At 43.9% G+C, this 19,243-nt stretch overlaps 1 protein-coding gene across 1 annotated transcript in view; it reads left to right on the plus strand.

Annotated features, from left to right (window-relative positions):
- IFT43 (intraflagellar transport 43) overlaps positions 1-19,243 on the plus strand; it is a 100,403-nt gene that overhangs the window by 66,528 nt on the left and 14,632 nt on the right. Inside the window, exons 3-4 of the mRNA XM_008567073.1 lie at positions 10,447-10,479; positions 11,158-11,204. Coding sequence (XP_008565295.1) covers positions 10,447-10,479; positions 11,158-11,204 — 80 coding nt within the window. The remainder of the gene's footprint in view (positions 1-10,446; positions 10,480-11,157; positions 11,205-19,243) is intronic.

Here is a 19,243-nt window from a genome sequence, read left to right on the forward strand (position 1 = left end):
CACCGTCCTTTAGGGGCGTCCCAGAAAGGGGCTATAGTGCCGAAGCTGTCCGCTTTCAGATGGTGCCTGCATATCACGCAGAACCATCTGTAAATCAGGCCCTAGCCTTCTCTTCCTCTGTCAACTGATCATAGGGTACACCCCATGAAGCCCTAAGTGCAGGCTGGGTAACAGAAGGCAGTGTAGCAGGAGTGGGAACTGTGGGATTTGGGCTGCTTCTTCATGTAACTTGTGCCTTCAGGACTTGCTGAGGACCGACCATGTGCATACTGTTTCCATTTGATGATCGATTGCTGCTGTGCACGCCCAACCTTTGACTTGCTGTGTCAGATAACACCCAGTTCATGATGGGCAGCTCAGGTCACATGGTAACTTGATGGCCCGTAGTGAATTTCTGCTAAGGGCCAGTAGCAGGCTAAGAGCTATTTCTCAAAAAGAGAGTAGTTATCTGCAGAAGATGGCAGGGCCTAGCTTCAGAATCCTAAGGATCTCCTATAGGGGCCTGCCAAAGGCTCCAGACAGCATCCCTATCTGCCCCTGACACCTCAAGTATCACTAGGTCTGCTGGATCATATGGCCCAAGGGGCAAAGCAGCTTGCTCAGCAGGCTGGACCTGTTGCAGAGACTTCTCTTATTCTGAAACCCACAAAACTTGCAGCTTTTGGGGTCACTCAGTAGGTGGGTTGGAGTAAGACACCCAAATGAGGAATGTGATGCCTCCAAAATCCAAATAGACCCACTAGGTGCTGTGCCTCTTTCTTGGTTGTAGGAGGGGCCAGATGCAACAATTTATCCTTCACCTTAGAAGGGATATCTCTACATGCCCCATACCATTGAACCCCTAGAAATTTAACTGAGGTAGAAAGCCCCCGAACTTTAGATTTACTTACTGTCCTCTGACATGCGAATATCTTACCAATAAGTCCAGAGTAGTTGCTACTTCATGCTCACTAGGTCCAGTCAGCGTTGTGTCATAAATGGACCAGTGTAATGTTTTGTGGAAGGGAAAGGCAATCAAGATCCCTGCCAGCTAAATTGTGACAGAGGTGGAGAGTTGATATATGTCTAGGCAGGACAGTGAAGGTGTATTGCTGGCCTTACCAGCTAAAAGCAAACTGATTCTGGTGGGCTTTATGACAGGGATGGAGAAAATGCATTTGCCAGATCAATAGCTGCATAGCAGGTACCCAGAGATGTGTTAATTTGCTCAAGTAATGGAACCACATCTGGTTCAGCAGCTGCAGTTGGGGTCACCATTTGGTTAAGCTTACATTAACCCACTGTCGTTCTCTAGGATCCATCTATCTTTTTCACAGGCCAAATAGGAGATTTGAATGGGGATGTGGTGGGAATCACCACTCCTGCCTCTTTCAAGTTCTCTATGATAGCACTAACTTCTGTGGTCCCTCCAGGGATGTGGTATTGTTTTTGATTTACTATTTTCCTAGGTAGAGGCAACTCTAATAGCTTCCATGTTAGCCACATAATAGTCCTTTCCCACCATAATAGTCCTCATTCCATAGGTCAGGGAACCAATGTGGGGATTCTGCCAGTTGCTAAGTATGTCTATTACAATTATGCATTCTGGAACTGGGTAAATAACCACAGGATGGGTTCAGGGACCCACTGGACCCACAGTAAGTTGGACCTGGGCTGAGACTCCATTAATCGCTTGACCTCCATAAGCCCCTATTCTAACTGGAGGGCCACTGTGATGTTTCGAGTCTCCTGGAATCAGTGTCAGTTGACATCCAGTGTCCAGTAGTCCCCAAAAGGTCTGATTATTTATCTTTCCCCAATGCACTGTCTGGTAAAAGGCCATAGGTCCCTCTGGGGAAGGATGGGAGAAAGATTAATAGTATAAATTTTTGGTAGGGTACCAACATCCATCTTCAAGGGGAACCCGGACACCCCTCATTTAAGGGGTTCTGGGTTTGTAAACTGGCAAGTCTGGAAATTGATTGAGGGCCCATGACTGTTTTTATGATTTGAGTTAGACTTTTGTTCACTCGACCTAGAAGTTTTCTGCTTATACAGGCCAAGTAAGAATTTAGTAGGCTTCCCATCTATTTGACTTCTGGGAACACCATGATTAACTAGCCAACACCATATGTCTACACCAAGTCAGACTATTCTGATTGTTGTTTTGCCTCTGCTATCCATTATGGTAACTACACCCGCCTTGCATTTGTCAGTTAATTACCACCTCTTGGCCCCTGCCACCCTGGGATCCAATTAGTCCCATTGCATTTAAGTTTTCCACTTGATTGACTGTAGTTCCCACTAGAAGGTCTGGTCTACAGAGGAGAGCATCATAGAGCTTTTCAGGGATGCTAGAGCTCCCCTCCCAAATCTGTTTCTCAAGGTATTGGTGAAAGGTATGTCCTCTGGGGCTTCCCAGTGGCGGGTGAATAGGTTTTACATGACAAATCCACTCTAGCAATCCAGTCTCCCTAAGCCTTTGAATCCCTTTCTGTTCAGCTAACCAGGGGAGATCAGGCATCTCTAACTCACTCACAGTGTGCCATCTCTTGATCAATATTTCAGCCAACCAAGCAAACGAACAGTTCGTACCTTTCCTAACTCCCCAAGCTGTAGCAGTAAATGCAGACTCTCTGCCTGGTGGGCCCATATCAATAAATTAGGCCTGATCCAACCTTACATTTCTTCCACTAGTATCCCACACTCTTAATATCTGTTCCCATATGTGTTCTCCAGATTTCTGCTTGTGTGAATTAGAAAACTCAGGTAGTTCTTGAGGACTGTAACGCACCTCCTCATGGGTCACACTTTCTACTTCACCCTTAGGGACCTGCCAGACCTTGAGTCTAGTTATAGGTCTAGAATCAAAGACAGGTGGTGAGTGGGTCCTGAGGAGAATCAGCGTGGTCTTGCTCAGTCCCTTCCGCAGGGGAAGCCATTACTGTTTCCTTAGGCAGTGCCCCTCAGGCAGAGGTGGAAGGGCTGCTGTCTCTGGGGTTGGAGGTGGGGAGTTCATTTCTGGCAAGCCACACTCATTGGAATTTAGGGGTTACATGTCCCCAGGCTCATCAGGGTCTTCCCACACGTCCCCATCCCAACTTGCAGGATGCCATCCTTTCTTACCCAGTGCCCTCGCTTTAATGGTAGATAACCAGTGAGGCTCAGAGCTCAAGGGCTGCTGTAGTTCAGCCAATCATGTGATGAGGGCTTGTGTTTGATTTTCTGCAATTTCAGCCCTGTGGGTACTGGAGAGAAGATTCCGACCCACAGCACACTTAAAAACTTTCAGGTCATCTGTATGGCTTGAGCTGAGAATTCACATCCCTGGGTTCTTCCTTTTTTTTCCTCACTTTGTCCAGCGATGCTAGGAGCAAACAGGCAATGTCATTATATTCCTTGTTTTTTCACAAATACTCAAAGGTATCATGTATAGAGTCACTGAATCCCTTTCTTCTTACAGGTAGTGAATTAGATGTATCAAATGGGTTTATTTTGCATATCTCTACAAACAGTTGATGCCATGGACTATCAGTGCTCTCTGTATTTTTAAAAGTCTAGCTGTTAGCATTTTTAGATCTGAAGCCCTGAAACCAATTAAGGAAATTCATCTTCAAGATTGTTTCTCTAGAACCACTCCTCATACCAAAATCTGTATCAGTCAGGGTTCTCCAGCGAGACAGAACCAATAGAATATCTGTATAAGTATATAGAGAGGGATTTATTAGGGAAATTGGTTCATGTGATGGTGAAGGCTGAGGAGTCCCACCACAGGCCATCTGCAAATTGGACGCCAGTAGCGTCGCTCAGTCCAAGTCTGGAAGCCTCAGAACCAGGGAAGCCGATGGTGTGTTATTCTCATCCTGATGACAAAGGCCTGAGAGCTGGAGGTGTTTCTGGTATAAGTACTGGAATCCAAAGGCTGAAGCATCCTGAGTTCAGATGTCCATGGACAGGAGAGAAGAGTATATCCCAGCTGCAGCAAAACAGAGCAAGAGATTTGTCTTTTCCGCCATTTCTGTTCTCTCCAGGTCCCAGTGGATTGGACAGTGCCTGCCCATATTGAGGACAAATCTTTCTAACCTAGTCCACTGAGGCTTACATGCTAATCTCTCCTGGAAACACCCTCATAGACATGCCCAAAAATAATGTTTTTAACAGGTTTCTATGTATTCCTTAATCTAGTCAAGTTGACACCTGAAATTAACTATCACACCATGTGAGTGCCTTCCTGTGGCTTTAGCATTTCTCTCACATGGGACAAGTTGTAGTTGTAACCATTTGTCCAAACTCTTCACATTCCTCCCTGGGTCAGAGGCCTTGGTCCATGAGGGATGGGCTAGCAGAAGGCCTTCCCCCCAGGATGGTCAAGGCTCCGGGTGCCTGGCACTTTGATCTATTTTAAGCCTGTCTGTCTTGTAGTAGGGAGGTGAGTCTGGGGTCCAGTATGTGCTGTGGATATTAAGAGACTTCAAGGACACTTCCCCCCATTTATCCCAGTATGTCCCCTGCCAAAATAGGTTAACGGTGTCTAATTAACCACTGAACGTTGTCATGCTGCATAAAGATAGCATCCCGGCTGTTCTCTGAGCCGTGGTACTTTATCTCCATTTAGATCACTGCAGTATTCCATTAAACTCGAGAGAAACATTTTAACTGAGATGATGTCTACATTAGGGCTGCCTTTTACCCTTCAGCATGTAACTTGCGTGCAGCAGCAGTTGAGGCCTGATATCTGGTGACCGGGGAAATCCAGGTTGCTCAGTGGTCTCTGCCTCAGAAGCTGGTGGGGTCCCTGCAGATGGGGTCATGACCACCTGCTAGTCCCACAGACACAGTCGTTTTTATGCAGACTCTTGATCATGATGGCCAGATCACGCACCTTGAAGCAGCAGGGAGGACAGAGGAGACAGACTCCACAGGTGGGAGGGTCTTTTACGTTACAGCACTTCTTTGCCATTGACCCCAGAATGAAACCACGAGGATCCAAGACTCCCCCGTGGTCCGTGTGGCCGCAGTTAAAGGATGTGCCAGTGGGATCAAGCTTGTCCTCAGCTGACCAAATCATGCCATTGAATGTCAGTGTAGTCTCTAAACACCCAAGAAAGGCAGTGCATTTGGGCAAAAGAAATTTGAGAAGGAGGGAATAGAGAGGGGAAGGAGACTTAGCTAGACAGGGTCTCTTTTTTGCTATAATGCAAGGTGTCGTATTGTGAATAAAACGTACATAGAAAATCACAGAGAACAATTAAGCCAGCGTTAACTACCAAATTGCCAATCCTACAAAGCTATAGTCCTGCTATTAGTTGAAAGTATGTCCCTGTCATGGAAAATATTAATTGGTTTTGAAACAGTCTATAGAAGGAGCATTTCCCACAATGTAGAACTGCCTGCTTGTGTCTATCATGTAGAAGTGACAAACTGAGCTTTGGAGTCAGACAGCCCCAGCTTGCATTCTAGACCTGCCACTTTCTAGGTGGGTGATCTTAGGCAAGTTACTTCATCCCTTTGAGACCCAGTCTCCTCACCTGTAAAACAGAGTGAATTAAATAAGATAATATGATAATTCAATGAGATAAAATATAATACTATATGTAACTTATACTTTAATATAATTGTAACATAAATAATATAATGACAGTGCCTGGCACCCAACAAGCTCAATAGCTTTTGATGTTGTTATCATCAGGCACCACCCTTCCTATGACAGGTTTGTGGGGATGGGAGCAGCGTGAAGGAGTTGGGGCCAGGGCTCAGAATGGGCTTTCCCTGAGAACTGAGAGTGGATGCATCAAGCCAAGGGGGAGAAACCAAGCAGAGGTCAGAGATGAGTTGGGATACACACCAGAAGGGCGCTGATCGAGTGTTAAGTTGAAGGACTGGGCTTTAAATGAAGGTTGCAATAGCAAGACGGCCCCTTTAACGATAAAGTCCTCTACCTGAGACACTGATGTTTAAAGAATGCAGCAGCTTTGTGGCTGAGCATTTTGGGCAATTTGGTCAGGGCCACACAGAGACAGCTGTGATTTCCCCTTCGCCAAGTCACTGGGAAGGAGGAACCCAGGGTGTCCTTACTCCTGTCACCCATCTCCACAGGTAGGAGGTGGGGTAGAGTATTTCCCTCATTGTCCAGAGTTAAAGCTTCTTTCTACAAAATGGCCAAAGCAATCAGCAAGTGATGGAGTAGCTCTTAAAAAGAAACCTGGCATTTAATTAACTTTTCAAAGTGCTGGTTCAGCAACCTCTATGTTTTACATTTTGAATATTGAACGAGCATCTCTAATCGGATCTGAATTGCACTGGGCCTGCCATGGTGGGAAGCACCTGCTTAGTTTTTACGAACACCATGGACTCTTAGGTGAATTGCAGGAGAGCCAGCTCAGGATCACTCAGGAATGGGCCATTCAGGCCCCTTGCTATGTCTTTCTCCCCTCAGCCTTTGGGTCAAGTCCATGTTCATTAACACTTCTGTTAGAAGAAAGTAGACAAGTCAGAGGAGAAAGCAAATAGGTTTCAGTTTTGCTCCTTAGCAACTGGAGTGTACAGCTTAATATCTGAAATAAGGTTTAGGGCAGTGATCTCATATATGTGGCTGGGTCCCATTTCTAGAAATTACTACCCCTGGGAGCTGGGGGACAAGACTAGTACATGTACCTTGAAAAAACTTACCAGGTGTGATTCTGTTGTGCACCACTGGCTAGAGCTACTGGTTTAAAGAATTCTCTCCAGCTGTCAATTCTCTGCCTACCGTAGGTAGGGAAAGTCAAGAAGAAACTGTGCACAGTAAATCCAGGCAGATGTCTGGGTGCCTTCAGGACATGAGAAAATCAGTTGCTATCTGCTTTTCAAAAGGCTTGAGGCAGAGTGTTTGGAATCTAGGGTGATAGTCAGGAGGTAAGGATTCTAGTTTCAGCCTCATCACTAACTAGCTCTGTGATTTGGGTGAAGAACATGATCACAGTGCACAGTGTCCCTGTATATGAACTGGGGCTGCTGAAACGTGCCTTACCTCTTTTGCAGAGCTCAACTGATGCAGTGTTTATAGATGTGAAAGTCTGAAGAGTATTGAAAAGTGCTCAATCTGCGTAAAGTGATCTTGCTAGTATTATCAGGATCACTGTCAGGTTCCCAAACCCTCTACTGGCCACTTGTGGGGAAGGAGATACATGGGCCATGGTGCAGTAAGAGGCGGAAAACCCAGGGCTGTACTGACCACAGTTCTGCAGACAGCCTGCTGTGGGCTGGGACCAGGTTCCACAGGCTCATCAGCAACCTCCGTTTCCTCTGGGAAGTTGGGAAAAAAGTGTGTCTCTGAGAGAGAAATGACCCACAACCCACAGTTCTTCACCTCCACCCCTGTCCCTGCTGCCTGTGGGAGGTGGGACTTTACCCCCCAGTCTTTCCCTGGTTATCTACCCTGGTGGGCTGTGGTAGACCGCTGTGTTTTACCTATTTGTTTGTTTGTTTTTAAGTTGTCACCAATAATTTTAAAATGCACTCCACATTATGACTGGATATGTGTATATAAAACCAAAACCAGAAAGCTTACTTAATCATTACTATTTAATACATTTAATACTTATTCTTACGATTTGCAGTGCATTCTCTTTTCTATTCTATGCTATTAAAAAAGAAAAGAAGAAAGCAAGAAAAAGAAAAAAGGCTGGTGGTGATCTACTAAATTTATTTCATGACTCACTAATGGATCATGACCTGTAGTTTAAAAACCGTAGTGCTAGATGCTGTGTCCTTGAGCTGGGTTCTGTGTCATTGCACTAGCCTGGGGTACCTTTTTTTTCTTGAGGACCAGACAGGCAAAGTAAGTCTGTGAAGTGGGGTTTTATTTCAGAATGGCACCTTAAATTATCTTCCTGAGATACATATACAAGTTATTTGCACATTCACATCTCTATAAAGAAACATACTCTCTGCCATTTCTCCTAAAACATGCTTCCCACAAGTTCCTTTTGCTTTCTCACTTTCAATAGCTGCGTGGCTGTAAGAATTACTTCACTTGCTTCCTGTCTCCTATAGAAAAACCAGCAGTGCTGATTCAGTGATGAAGAACCACTTCTGGGCCCCCCAGTGTTAGGGAGCTCTAGGGAGGGCCAGAACTCAGGTTCAACTAATGTAGGCACAATGTTGCCAGGACTTTTATTTAAAGAATCCAAAAAGATCTGGATTTTTGTACAAAATCTCCCAATTTTGGCAATGAATTCACGCTAAAACAGAACAAAACAAAAAATGAAAAAAGTAGCAGTGTGGTCAAGACCAAACTCATCTGCAGGCTGGAGAAGGCTTGGAGTTGGTCAGGTTTCCTTCTGTACCCAGATGAGAGAGAGGCAGGGTACTCCATGCCCCGAGGCTTTCCATCTCCCAAGTAGAAGGCTCCCCAGAACCAGCTGTTATTTCTAGCAGAGAGAGAGAGAGAGAGAGAGAGAAAAAACACACCACCTGAGGGCATCCCTGCAGACTCCTTGAGGACTCTGTTTTGATCTTCCTCCTTCCTCCATTGGGACAAATGAGGTGGAGAGAGTCCTGGGGCTCCCCTTAGAGTGAGAGAGAGCAGGATGTGGGCTCAGCAGCAGTTAACCTGATGATTAGACTCACCCCCTTTTTGGTTGTTGAGTGGACAAATGGCAATTAGTCAGCCTACCCCCAAAGATCAGCATTTTCATTATTGTTTCCTTCAGACAAAATGGCTGTGCTCATTGCACATTGCCTAGGAGAGGAGTGGTTCAGTCCTGATTCCTGAGGGTGCCCAGAGACAGATGTTGCTCAGGTCCAAAATGAAGGCGCTGGCCCAACCCACCTGGCCTCGATAACCTCTTCTTCTCTTGACGCTGTTTCCATCCGTGCACCTCTACCCTTGGTGACATATTAGCTGAGTTGCGTGGACAATGGGGTGTGGAGTTTAAGTTCACAAGGACAGGTAGAGACAGTGGTCCTGGGGAATGGGTGAGCTAGGCAGGAGCTTCTGTCCTCTCACCCAGACTGACTCTTCGTTTAGGATTCCTTTGACTTAGCATGGGCACTGCAAACCTACCCCATCCAGCAATATCCAGCAGCGATGCCCTGGACACCCCGTTGCAGATTACCTCTGGTGTCCTTCACTGAGCTTGCTGTCCCTCTGCCCTTCACCCTTGCTTCCTCAGTCTTCCCTTGAAGAGTCAAAGACTGCGGCCTCGGAGATTCCCTCAGAGTTACACCCTGTACTTCCAGCTTTACGCACCCATTCTCTTCTCCCTCCTGACTTCAGCCAGCATTCTTTCTTTTTTTCGAACTGTACCGTTGATATAGTGTAAAGTTCACAGAAAGTAGTCTGTTTTAACTTAGGCTTAATTTATTTTTATTTTGATAATTTTTTTCAATTTTATTTTTTAATTGAAAAAAATTAATTTATGGGTGTGCTCTTGTGGGGAGTTGTTTGCATTTTGCAGGGGTTGCTGGCTGGCTCCAGTGTTGCCCTTAACTGGTGAAACTGTGGGCCTATACTGTCAGGCCCTCCAATGCTACCGCCTCTGGGCCACTATGATATTGCCACCACCCTTTGCCCCTGATCACCAGGGTGCTAGATTTCTGACTTAAAAGAATACATTTAAAAGAAAGAACAAAACCCAACTCTGTTATTGTAGAAATTTTCAGACGCACAGAAAAGTAATCACCATGTACCCAACACCCAACTTTAACAATCATCAACATTTGGCAGTCTTCCTTAGAAGACTTTAGATCAGTGTTTCTCAGAGTGTCAGCAGTGATCTACTTAGATGGGAATCACCTGGAAATTTGTTTAAAATGCATATTCCTGGGCTCCCCCACCCCCAGATCAACTGATTCAGAAATCCCTCATTGTCAGGCTCAGCAATCTGCATGTCTACCAGGCTTCCCAGATGGTTCTTATGCACACTAAAGTGTGAGAATCACTGCCTTAGATACATGTATGCCCTGCCTCCTGTTCTCATGGAATGCCTTCAGGGGTGCCACTCACCCAGCGTCACTCACAGGGTCTTCTGGTCCTTCATGTGGAGGACAAAACAGTTTCTGAGACTGCAGCCTGCACTGCGTGGCCAGTGCTTCCCCTGCTGCTCCACATGCTGGCAGCTAATGGCACCAGCTAACAGGACCCAGGGCCTCAGTCTTAAGAAAGTTCTCTATAAATTGGTCAGTTAATTGTTGAAAGAAAGGAGGGCACTGTATCATCTGTATCCAGATGAGCTTCAAGCTTCTTGTTCAACCTATACTGAAACTCAACAATTCGGAGTTATGTTGAAATAAGGCTGTAAGAAGGCACTACAGTGTCTGTAATTCTCTCATGCTGGTTATGAGGCTCGGTCTATAAAGGGGAATCCAGACAAGTAAAGTGCTAGAATGTACTAATTTGCCCCACTTTTGGAACTCTTCCCCAAGACACTACCCCAGTGCATGAGACCAGTAGGTTCTCTTAAACCTTGTCTTTCTTTTTTCCAGGTCAAGAAGGAAGGCTGCTGAAAACATAGAAGAGTATGTTTCTAGCATTCTTCTGGCATCCTGTGGTGACCTTTGTCAACAGTACAGTCTTGGTGTCATTGTCTGTTCAGTCTGTGTTGAACACAGCATTAAAAAACAAGATAGTTTGAAACTGGCTGTGGTCTGGGGCTGGAATTATGCATACTGAGTCAAGGGTTTGGTTAACGCTGCTTCCTCAACTGAAGGTCAATTGATGCCTAAAACTCGTATCTTCCACTATGTGATTTTTAGGACTATGTGTCCAGGTGTCAGGGTACTGACACATGCCTTCTGCTTTGTTGATATTGATGGGCAGAAGTAATGCCAGCTTTCTAAGCCCAGTCTTCTCCTAAGACTTATATCAAAAGAAAGAAAGAAAGTTTTTAGATGAAGGTGACTTTATAGGCAGGGCCACCCAATTTCACACTTCGGGAACATTTGTATCATAGTCCTGGGATGGGGGAGCATTCATATCGTAGTCCGTGTGATGCTGCCCTCTGGAATGGAGCATTGCACAGCCTGTGCAACCATACATGGCAGACGCGTTGTCTAATTAGGTTTAATCAAGTTGTTGGAAGAAAGTGGGTCCAGGAACATTTTCATCTAGGAGAAAGAATGGATACACTAAAAATTTGTTGTTCCCTTCTGTGTTTGAAACTCATTTTCTGCTCTCCTTTTCTTTTTTGGGAGCAGTCATCGCCTCAGACAGCAGAGCCTGGATGGATCAGATGATGGAGGAGGTAAGATGCCCTTGGAGGAAGTCAAAAGGGCTTCTAGAGAGGCTCCAGAGCATTTCTTAGACCACAGCTGAGGCCCCGTTTGCTGCAGCCTTACTGAAAACATTTGCAGCGGTTGCACCTCACACGCCAGTTCACTTCTCCAGGCCTAGCTAAATGCTGCTGCTTCTGCATGCAGTACCTCACCCCTGCTCTATCCACTGACCCTGCTTGTTCTTCAAAACTCCACTGCAGCGTCACCTTTTATGACTACGTCTCCCCTTCCCATCCTTCTCTCTCTCTGACTCAGAGGTCCTTTCTCTGTGTTCCTGCCACCTCCTTGGCAAACCTATTGTAATAACAACGGCTAATATTTATTAGGTGTTTATTACATGCCAGGCACTGTTTTACCAGTTTATATATATTAAAGCATTTGCTCTCACCATAACCCTAGGAGATAGTACTAATTTTATCCTAATTTTACTGCTATGGAAACTAAGGCACAGAGAGGTTAAGTAAGTTGCCCCGTGTCACAGAGGTACTAAGTGACTGGAGCCAGGATTTGAGTACAGTTAGGACATATCACACTTTAACTCTTTGTTGGCTTGACTGTTTTTCCCCTTGATGGAGGACACCAGGACTTATTTATCTTCGCATCTCCAATGCCTGACTCAGTATTCAGTTAATGGCTGACTATATAAATGAGGGGAAACAGTACTGAAAAGGCTCGCATCTGTGGCATGGCAGAAGCCTGTGTTCAGAACTCAAGAGAAGATGAAGTTTGTGTGTATCTCAAAAAGAAACCTACTAGAGGGGAGTTTATGCTTGGGACCTAAATTTTTAAAGCCTCTTTTTCTTTGTTACCCATATATCTACCATTTCCACACTCATTCCTTTGTGTAAATCCTAGTTTCTATCTGGCTTCAGTCTCCTTCAGCCTGAAGAACTTCATTTATCATTTTTCATAGAGCAGATTCTCTAGCAATAAATTCTCTTTGTCTAAAAATGTCTTCACTTTTCACCAGATATAGAATTCTAGGCTGACAATGTTTTTTCCTATTAGCTCTTTAAGTAGTTATTTCATTGTCTTCTGGCTTACACTGTTTCTGATGAGAAGTCAGTAGTTATTCTTATCTTTGTGCTCCCTTGTATGTAATATCTTCTTCCCTTCTAGTTGCTTTTAAGATTTCTTTTCCTTTGTCAGTTATTTTTAGCTATTTGGTTATGATGTGCCTTGGTGTGGTTTTCTTTGTGTTTATCTTACTTGAACTTCTTGAATCTGTGGATTTACAGTTTTCCTCAAATTCAGAGAATTTTAGTCATTATTTCTTTAAATATATTTTTCTTCCCTCCCACTCCTTCTGGGACTCCAGTTACAGGTACGTATGTCCACATAACCGTTTGCACAGGTCATTGAAGCTTGGAGTTTTTGTTTGTTTGTTTTTCAGTCTACTTTTTCCTCTGTGCTTCAGTTTGGATAGTTTCTATTGTTGTGTAGCTGATCTTTTCTTCTATAATGTCCAATCTGTTATTAAGCCCATTCAATGAATTTGTTATTTCAGATATTGTTCATATTTCTCAGCTCTAGAAGCTCCATTTGGTTCTTTTGAAAATGTCTTCCGTTTGTCTACTCATTTTGTTCCTGTTTTCCTTTATCCTTGATAGTGGCCTTTATAGTATCTGTTTTCAAGTTCTTTTGCTGTAAATTCCATCATCTCTATCTTTTCTGAGTCTGTTTCTATTGACCAATTTTGTTTCTGATTAAAAGTCATATTTTTCTGCTTCACATTATTAGTAGTTTTTGTTTGGATGCTGGACATTGTCAATGCTATTGTGTTGAATGTCTGGATCTTGCTGTCTTCTTGTAAAGACTGATAAAAGGTTCGCCAGTTTGCCCAATTGGTTAGAGTGTGGTGTTGTAAAGACTGATATATTTGCTTTGGTAGGCAGTTAATGTTAATTGACTTGATCATTTTGAGAATTGCTTTTAAGCTTTATTAGAGCAGGTCTAGAGCTAGTCCTAAACACTAAGACACTAAGGTGTCTCCTGAGTGCCTGGTTGTTCAGCAAGGTCTCTTCACTCTGGCTGGGTAGAGCTGAGCCTTTTCTGATTCTGTATAAGCTCTGGAGATTGTTCAGCTCATACCTTCCTGGTACTAATTCTTTGCCCAGACCTGTAGAGTTTCACCCCCTACCAAGGCACAGATTGGTGTTCAGTCAGTCTAGATTTCTGGAGCTCTTCTTCTGCGTAGCTCTCTAGTCTGTCACACTGTTTTGCAAATTCCAGCCACCTACATACCCCTAAATTTAATCTCTCTCTCCTCAACTCAGTGCTCGGTTGGGCTCCCTCTCACTGTGCCAGAGTCTAGGAAGTACCTCTACGTAGGAAGCCAGGGTGACCATCAGGCTTACTTTCTTGTTTCCCTTCTTTCAGGAATCAAAGTCTTGTGCTGCCTATTGTCCAATGTTCTAGTAGTTTGCAGCGGGAAGGCAAGTCTAGTACCAGTTACATTCTCATGGCTCGAAGTAGCGTCCCAAAGCCTTCTTTTAACACTTTTGTATGTGACTGCATACAAAGAGAGAATTAAATCTGTAAAACTTGGATGTTTACCTGGTAATCACAAGATTGGGATGAGGGTCAAAAAGGACATTTATGAAATGTTCTGGGTTGATGATTAAGATACAGATTCCCAGGCCATGCACAAATCAGAAACTGGAGCTGAGGCCCAGATATCTGCATTAATTTAAATAATACAGATGAATATGTGGCGTGCTAAGGTTTGACAACCCTGCTGTAGTGCTGCTGAAGCCAAGGACTGAGGACCGGAGAAGATGCAAGTTGTATGTACTTCTGCCTTGCCTCATTCCAAAGGGGTTTTAAGGTAGAAGAGTAGTCAACAGGAGACGTCAGAAAATCAGTTTTATACAGCAAGATTTAGTAAGAGCTTATGAGAATACTCTCCTCATGCTTTAGCATTTTTATTTGCTTTCCAGTATCTTGACAGGCTCATTCCTTTTTGCCAGATCCTCCTTAGCTCTACCCACTAAACTCCTTTTAGCTGCCAGACTTCTCCACTCACTAATAATTCCCAGTGATCGTATTAATATGGGATCTTGCATTTCTGTTCCCAAAGTCTGTTTTCTCAGACAAGTACATAGCGTGTCTTCTGCCAGTGCTAAACTGGCAGCTCAGTGCCTAGTGGCTGCTGGCCACACTTATGATCTGCCTATTCTCACAGATTGTCAGCCATTGGATGCATAGGACATCAGGGTGACCATCCAGGAGGATGTGCCAGAGGACTCAAGGAGGCAGGGTATCTGCCAGACATTAACAAAGCTGTTAGGTGGTTAAGCAGCAGTGTGCATGGAAATTGTAATGCAATGACTCTGGAGCCTCAGATTTGAACCTGGGTGAGGGAGAGTGTAGTAAAGGCTGATAATTTATAGCGTGAGCATCCTGCCAGTCCTGAATGGCACGTAGGAGTGAGTACAAGGCAGGTTGTTTTGTGCCATTGTGACGTCATCACTTTAGAATCAAATTTGTGGTGATTGAAGGAACTCTGGTAGGCCATCTCGTCCAAACCTGTCATTTGCCATGTTTAAAAGCTGAGATTAGAAATTATAAGACAAAATAGCAGGACTCAGAGAGGAACTCTGGTCTTCTGACTCCCAAGAGAACACTCTGTTCTGTTACCACAGTGTCCACCAACGTCACTGTCATCATCATTTATCAACAGACGTTTATTGTTTGCCAGCTACCTAGCCTAGTGTTTTACATTTTCTCTCATTTAATTCTCAAAACAAATCGGTGAGAAAGTTTTTTTTAAATCAACTTTATTGAGGTCTGATTTATATACAATAAATGTCATCCATTTAAAGTACACAATTTCAGTTTTGACAGATGTATATGCCCCATGAAACCACCACCACAATCAATATACAGAACATTCCCATCACCCCAAAAAGTTTCTCCATGCCCCTTTGCGGTCTGTCTCTCCTCTGTCTCTGGCAACTCCATGTGGGTTTTGTTACTATACAGTAGTTTGCATTTGCATTTTCTAGAATTTTGCATTAGGAGGTACTCTGTTGTGCCTGGCTTTTTTCACACAGTGTAATGATTTTGAGATTGATCCAGGCTGTTGTGTGTGTCATTAGCCCATTCATTTTTATTGTTGAATAGTATTCCATTGTATGGACATACTCCAGTTTACCTGTTGATAGACGTTTGAATTGTTCATTATCCCCATTTTAAAGATGAGTAGACTAAGGCAGAGAAAGGTAACTTTGCCCAAGATTACACATTAGTAAATGGCAGCATCAGGGTTTGAATACAGATCTTGACCCCAGAGCCCCCATTCTTTGCTTCTGGACTGTAATTAATTGTATGTCCCTCAGATATGTTGGTGTCTCCCTCCACGGATTGTATTGATTGATTGTAAGTGTCAGGTCGAGATTTGTAATATAGAGTGCCTAGAATGATTGATGGGATGCTTAATAAAATTTCATTAAGGAAAGAAAGAAGAAAGATCCCTGTTTGCAGAGAATACCTCTAGTATGTTTTCCCCTTCATAAACTTGGAATCTGAAATTTGTGATTTGGCCTTTATTTTGGCCCTTGAGGTTTGAAGCATAAAACCCTTTTTGTCAGAGAGTGCACTTGCTTTTACCTTCTAGGAGGGATGCCTCTTCCCCAGCATAAATCTGTTTTCCATGCAGTTATGCTTGAGTCTTTTAATGGAAAAATCAGTTCATATGTTACACTTCACACTCGACTTAGTCCATTTCACTGTATGTGAATGTTTAGAATCCATTATGGAGGAGGAACCATATGTTACATAACTAGTTCCTAGAATTATCTTTGCTCAGAGAATTACTTGGTTGGCTAGTGAAGGCTGTTCTTTTGAAGTTAGAATATCCAGTGGGTGGGGAGACTTCATGAGTGAGTCCCCTGAATCATCCATGGATGCTCATTCAGCAGTGACATTAAACAGATCTTTGGGCACCTATAAGGAAACCTGCTGGTATCCTTAATAAAATCATATCCAGCTTCTTTGAGGTTGTCAGTGCAAGGAGTGTTATCACCTGGAAAGTGGCTGATTGTTTTCATACCCTTGGTAGGGATGGTAATTGATGAGCAATCCCCAAAGAGAAGATGAGTTTCAAGGAATAAAAATGAGGATCTAAGGTCAGGAACCCTCCAGGTAGATAGTTTCCTTCCACCACCAGCCTTTGAGGTTAGATTTTCTTGAGGAGAGCCAGCAGGTTGTCATACATTGCCTCCCATGGCCCGTATTGCTCCAGATGCTGGAGATGGTGATGGAAGAGACAGTCCTTGCCCTCCAGGAGTTTCTGATCTAGTGAGAAATTCCCTTTCTTCTTTCCCTCCCTATCTTTCATGGAAAACTTTCAGGAGCTTTGTCTCTCTAGATATATTGCTCAGCATTCAGCCTCCCTCGCATCACCCTGGGTACATGTTGCTCCTTCGTCCCTGGGGAAGATGCATTCTCTCTTCCAGGCCCCTGATACCTAAGGAGAGAAGAGAAGCACTTCCTGCCTCCATGCATGCCTCAGGCTTCCTAGAGAAGAGAACAGAAGAATAGAAGAAGGAGGAGCTTTGAAGATTAGGTGTGTTTTCAGAATGAGAAATAGAGAGTGAGGGACAATTAGAGGTGGCTTTTGGGATCCAGAATATACTGCATGGAGACTGTTTGCAAGACCATGGCCAGGCTACAAGCTCAGATGCCTCTAGGGGCCAGGCCGATAATATAAACACATGAAACAGCAAAAGTGTAAGAATGGTGGGGCCTGTGGTGAACCCAGAGGGGAGGTGGCACAGCCTAAAAGTTTTCAAATTCATATTGCTAAAAATGACAAAAAAAAATTTTTTTTAGACACTTTGTAAACAGAACGAAATGCATCTGCAGGTTGGACTAGGCCTCTGGAAACTGATTTGCAAATCCTTCATAAGACCTTGGGGGGCTCTGCTCTTAAGGAGCACAGGGCTTTGGTGGGGAGACAAAATATAAAAGACACCAACCACTACAAGAGGTCACTCGCTAAGACGGCAGTGTAATGAATGGCAAAGGTGCAGGTGGTTGTGGCTACATCAGTGGTCCATCTCATTAATGGCCGTGAGTTCAGAAGAGGAAGCTATTTCTATAGGCTGGGAGCACTCCAGGAAGAAGGAAGAACTTGTTCTGATTCCTGAAGGATGAATAGGATTTGGTTAACTAGAAAAGGATGTGAAAGGCCTCCCAAGGTAAGATGTCCGGTGTAAGGAGAGAATCCAAATGGAGAATGAATAAGGAATGCACGGTACCCAGAGAAGCTGGTCCCTTCTCAACTACAGATATTAAGCCTCCCCACATAAACTTTGCCTTTGATGAAGTCATGAAGATTGCCAGTCACCCAATCTGCTGGTTCTAGGTAGAATCACTCACAGCTATAGCTGACACAATGCTTCAGGAAAGTTGATATTTATGATTATGCAGAATAGCTGGAGGATGATGGACAGCCAGAGTCCCCAGATGACCTCAGGAGCCCAAACTTGCAGAATGGAAAAACTGATTTCTTCTATTTAGATGACCATCCTTCAGTAGCATAATCATTCATTCTTATTCTTGGAATCAAGTTTCTGGTTTGCCCTTATGAGGCCTTTAGACTTCTTCTGCCATGGATGGTTGTATCATGTTAGAGAAGAAATATCAGATCTAGAATAGGATTGAACTCAGTCTCTACAAGTGACTTTGGGCAAGTCATTCATTCAGTCATTCACTTAACAACCATCTGTTGAATACTACTATGTTGGATGTGATGCATGGGGCTGGGCACTGGGGACACGATGGTGAACAAAACATTCATTGTACTCACCCTCGAACAGCTTACAATGTAGTTGGGGACATAGAGATTAAACAAATAATCTTTCAACTAAATAAGCAAGGACACTTTGTGATCTAGTCCCCTGAAGTAAGAGTGCAGGGTGCTATGTGAGAGAATAATGTGGAGAGCTGATTTGGGCTGGGTGAGAGGGAAGGCCACTCCAAAGAAGTTTTAAACTTCAACTTGAAGGAAGAGTAGAAGTTGCCAGGAAAGAGAGAGGAAGTTGGGGGTTGTGAGGGAAACTCCTGGTAGAGGAGAGGAAACAGCCAGTGCAAAGGCATGATGCCTCTCTCATCTCTTCCAGGCCTGGTTAGTTTCCTCCAGCTCTAAAATCTAGCTCCAAGAAAATAAACTGGATAGGATAGGGAACTTTAAAGATGAACATTGAAAAGCACACAAATGGGAGAAAAGAGATTCTTGGGGCCGGCTGGTTAGCTTGCTCATTAGAGCATGGTGCTGATAACACCAAGGTCAAGGGTTTGGATCCCCGTACTGGCTAGCACCAAAAAAAAAAATTATTTATCTGTAAAAAAAGACGAAGAATATTCAGGTAGAAATCATCTCTGAATATACAGTTAGATGTGGATTCAACTTTCAAATAGTTTAATCTCAGAGCAAAACTCAACTGAGAAAAGAATTTGTGAGCTCCAAAATATGTCTTAAAAAAAGGGGAAAGTCTCTGGAAATAGGAGGTTAAAAAAAAAAAAGAGATCTTTCTTGTGTCGATCCATTGCATTTTAGCATACCCAGGACTGTGGCTAGAATTGCAGCTCCCAGCTCTCGGGCAAGCTTCATCCCCACTGGAAAAGGCTGTGCCACTGTGCATCCCGAGGTCCACTTTTGACAGCATTGAATACCTCAAAATCTTAGCAATAATAAATCCTTCCGGCCAACGAAAAAGTGTTTAATTCCTAAAGGACAAGCTGAATTGAGCCACTTCTAGCCAGGGGCGAATGGGAACTTAATTCAGCAAGTGTAGCAATCTGGATGATCTGAGAGCTCCGAATTTAAGCGTAATTGCTCAATTTTCTATCCATGTCAACAGGGAAAATAGGTAAAAGTGGTTGAACACTGCCAAGCAATGAGGCTGAAGAGGTGTGAGATGCTAGGCTGTCAGTGGAATTAGAACAATGCTATCTGTAGAGGACTGTCGCACCATTGCCCGCCCCCCGCTGTGTCCCTCCC

This window comes from Galeopterus variegatus, unplaced genomic scaffold, assembly GCF_000696425.1.
Source record: "Galeopterus variegatus unplaced genomic scaffold, G_variegatus-3.0.2 Scaffold290, whole genome shotgun sequence".
Taxonomy (NCBI): domain Eukaryota; kingdom Metazoa; phylum Chordata; class Mammalia; order Dermoptera; family Cynocephalidae; genus Galeopterus; species Galeopterus variegatus.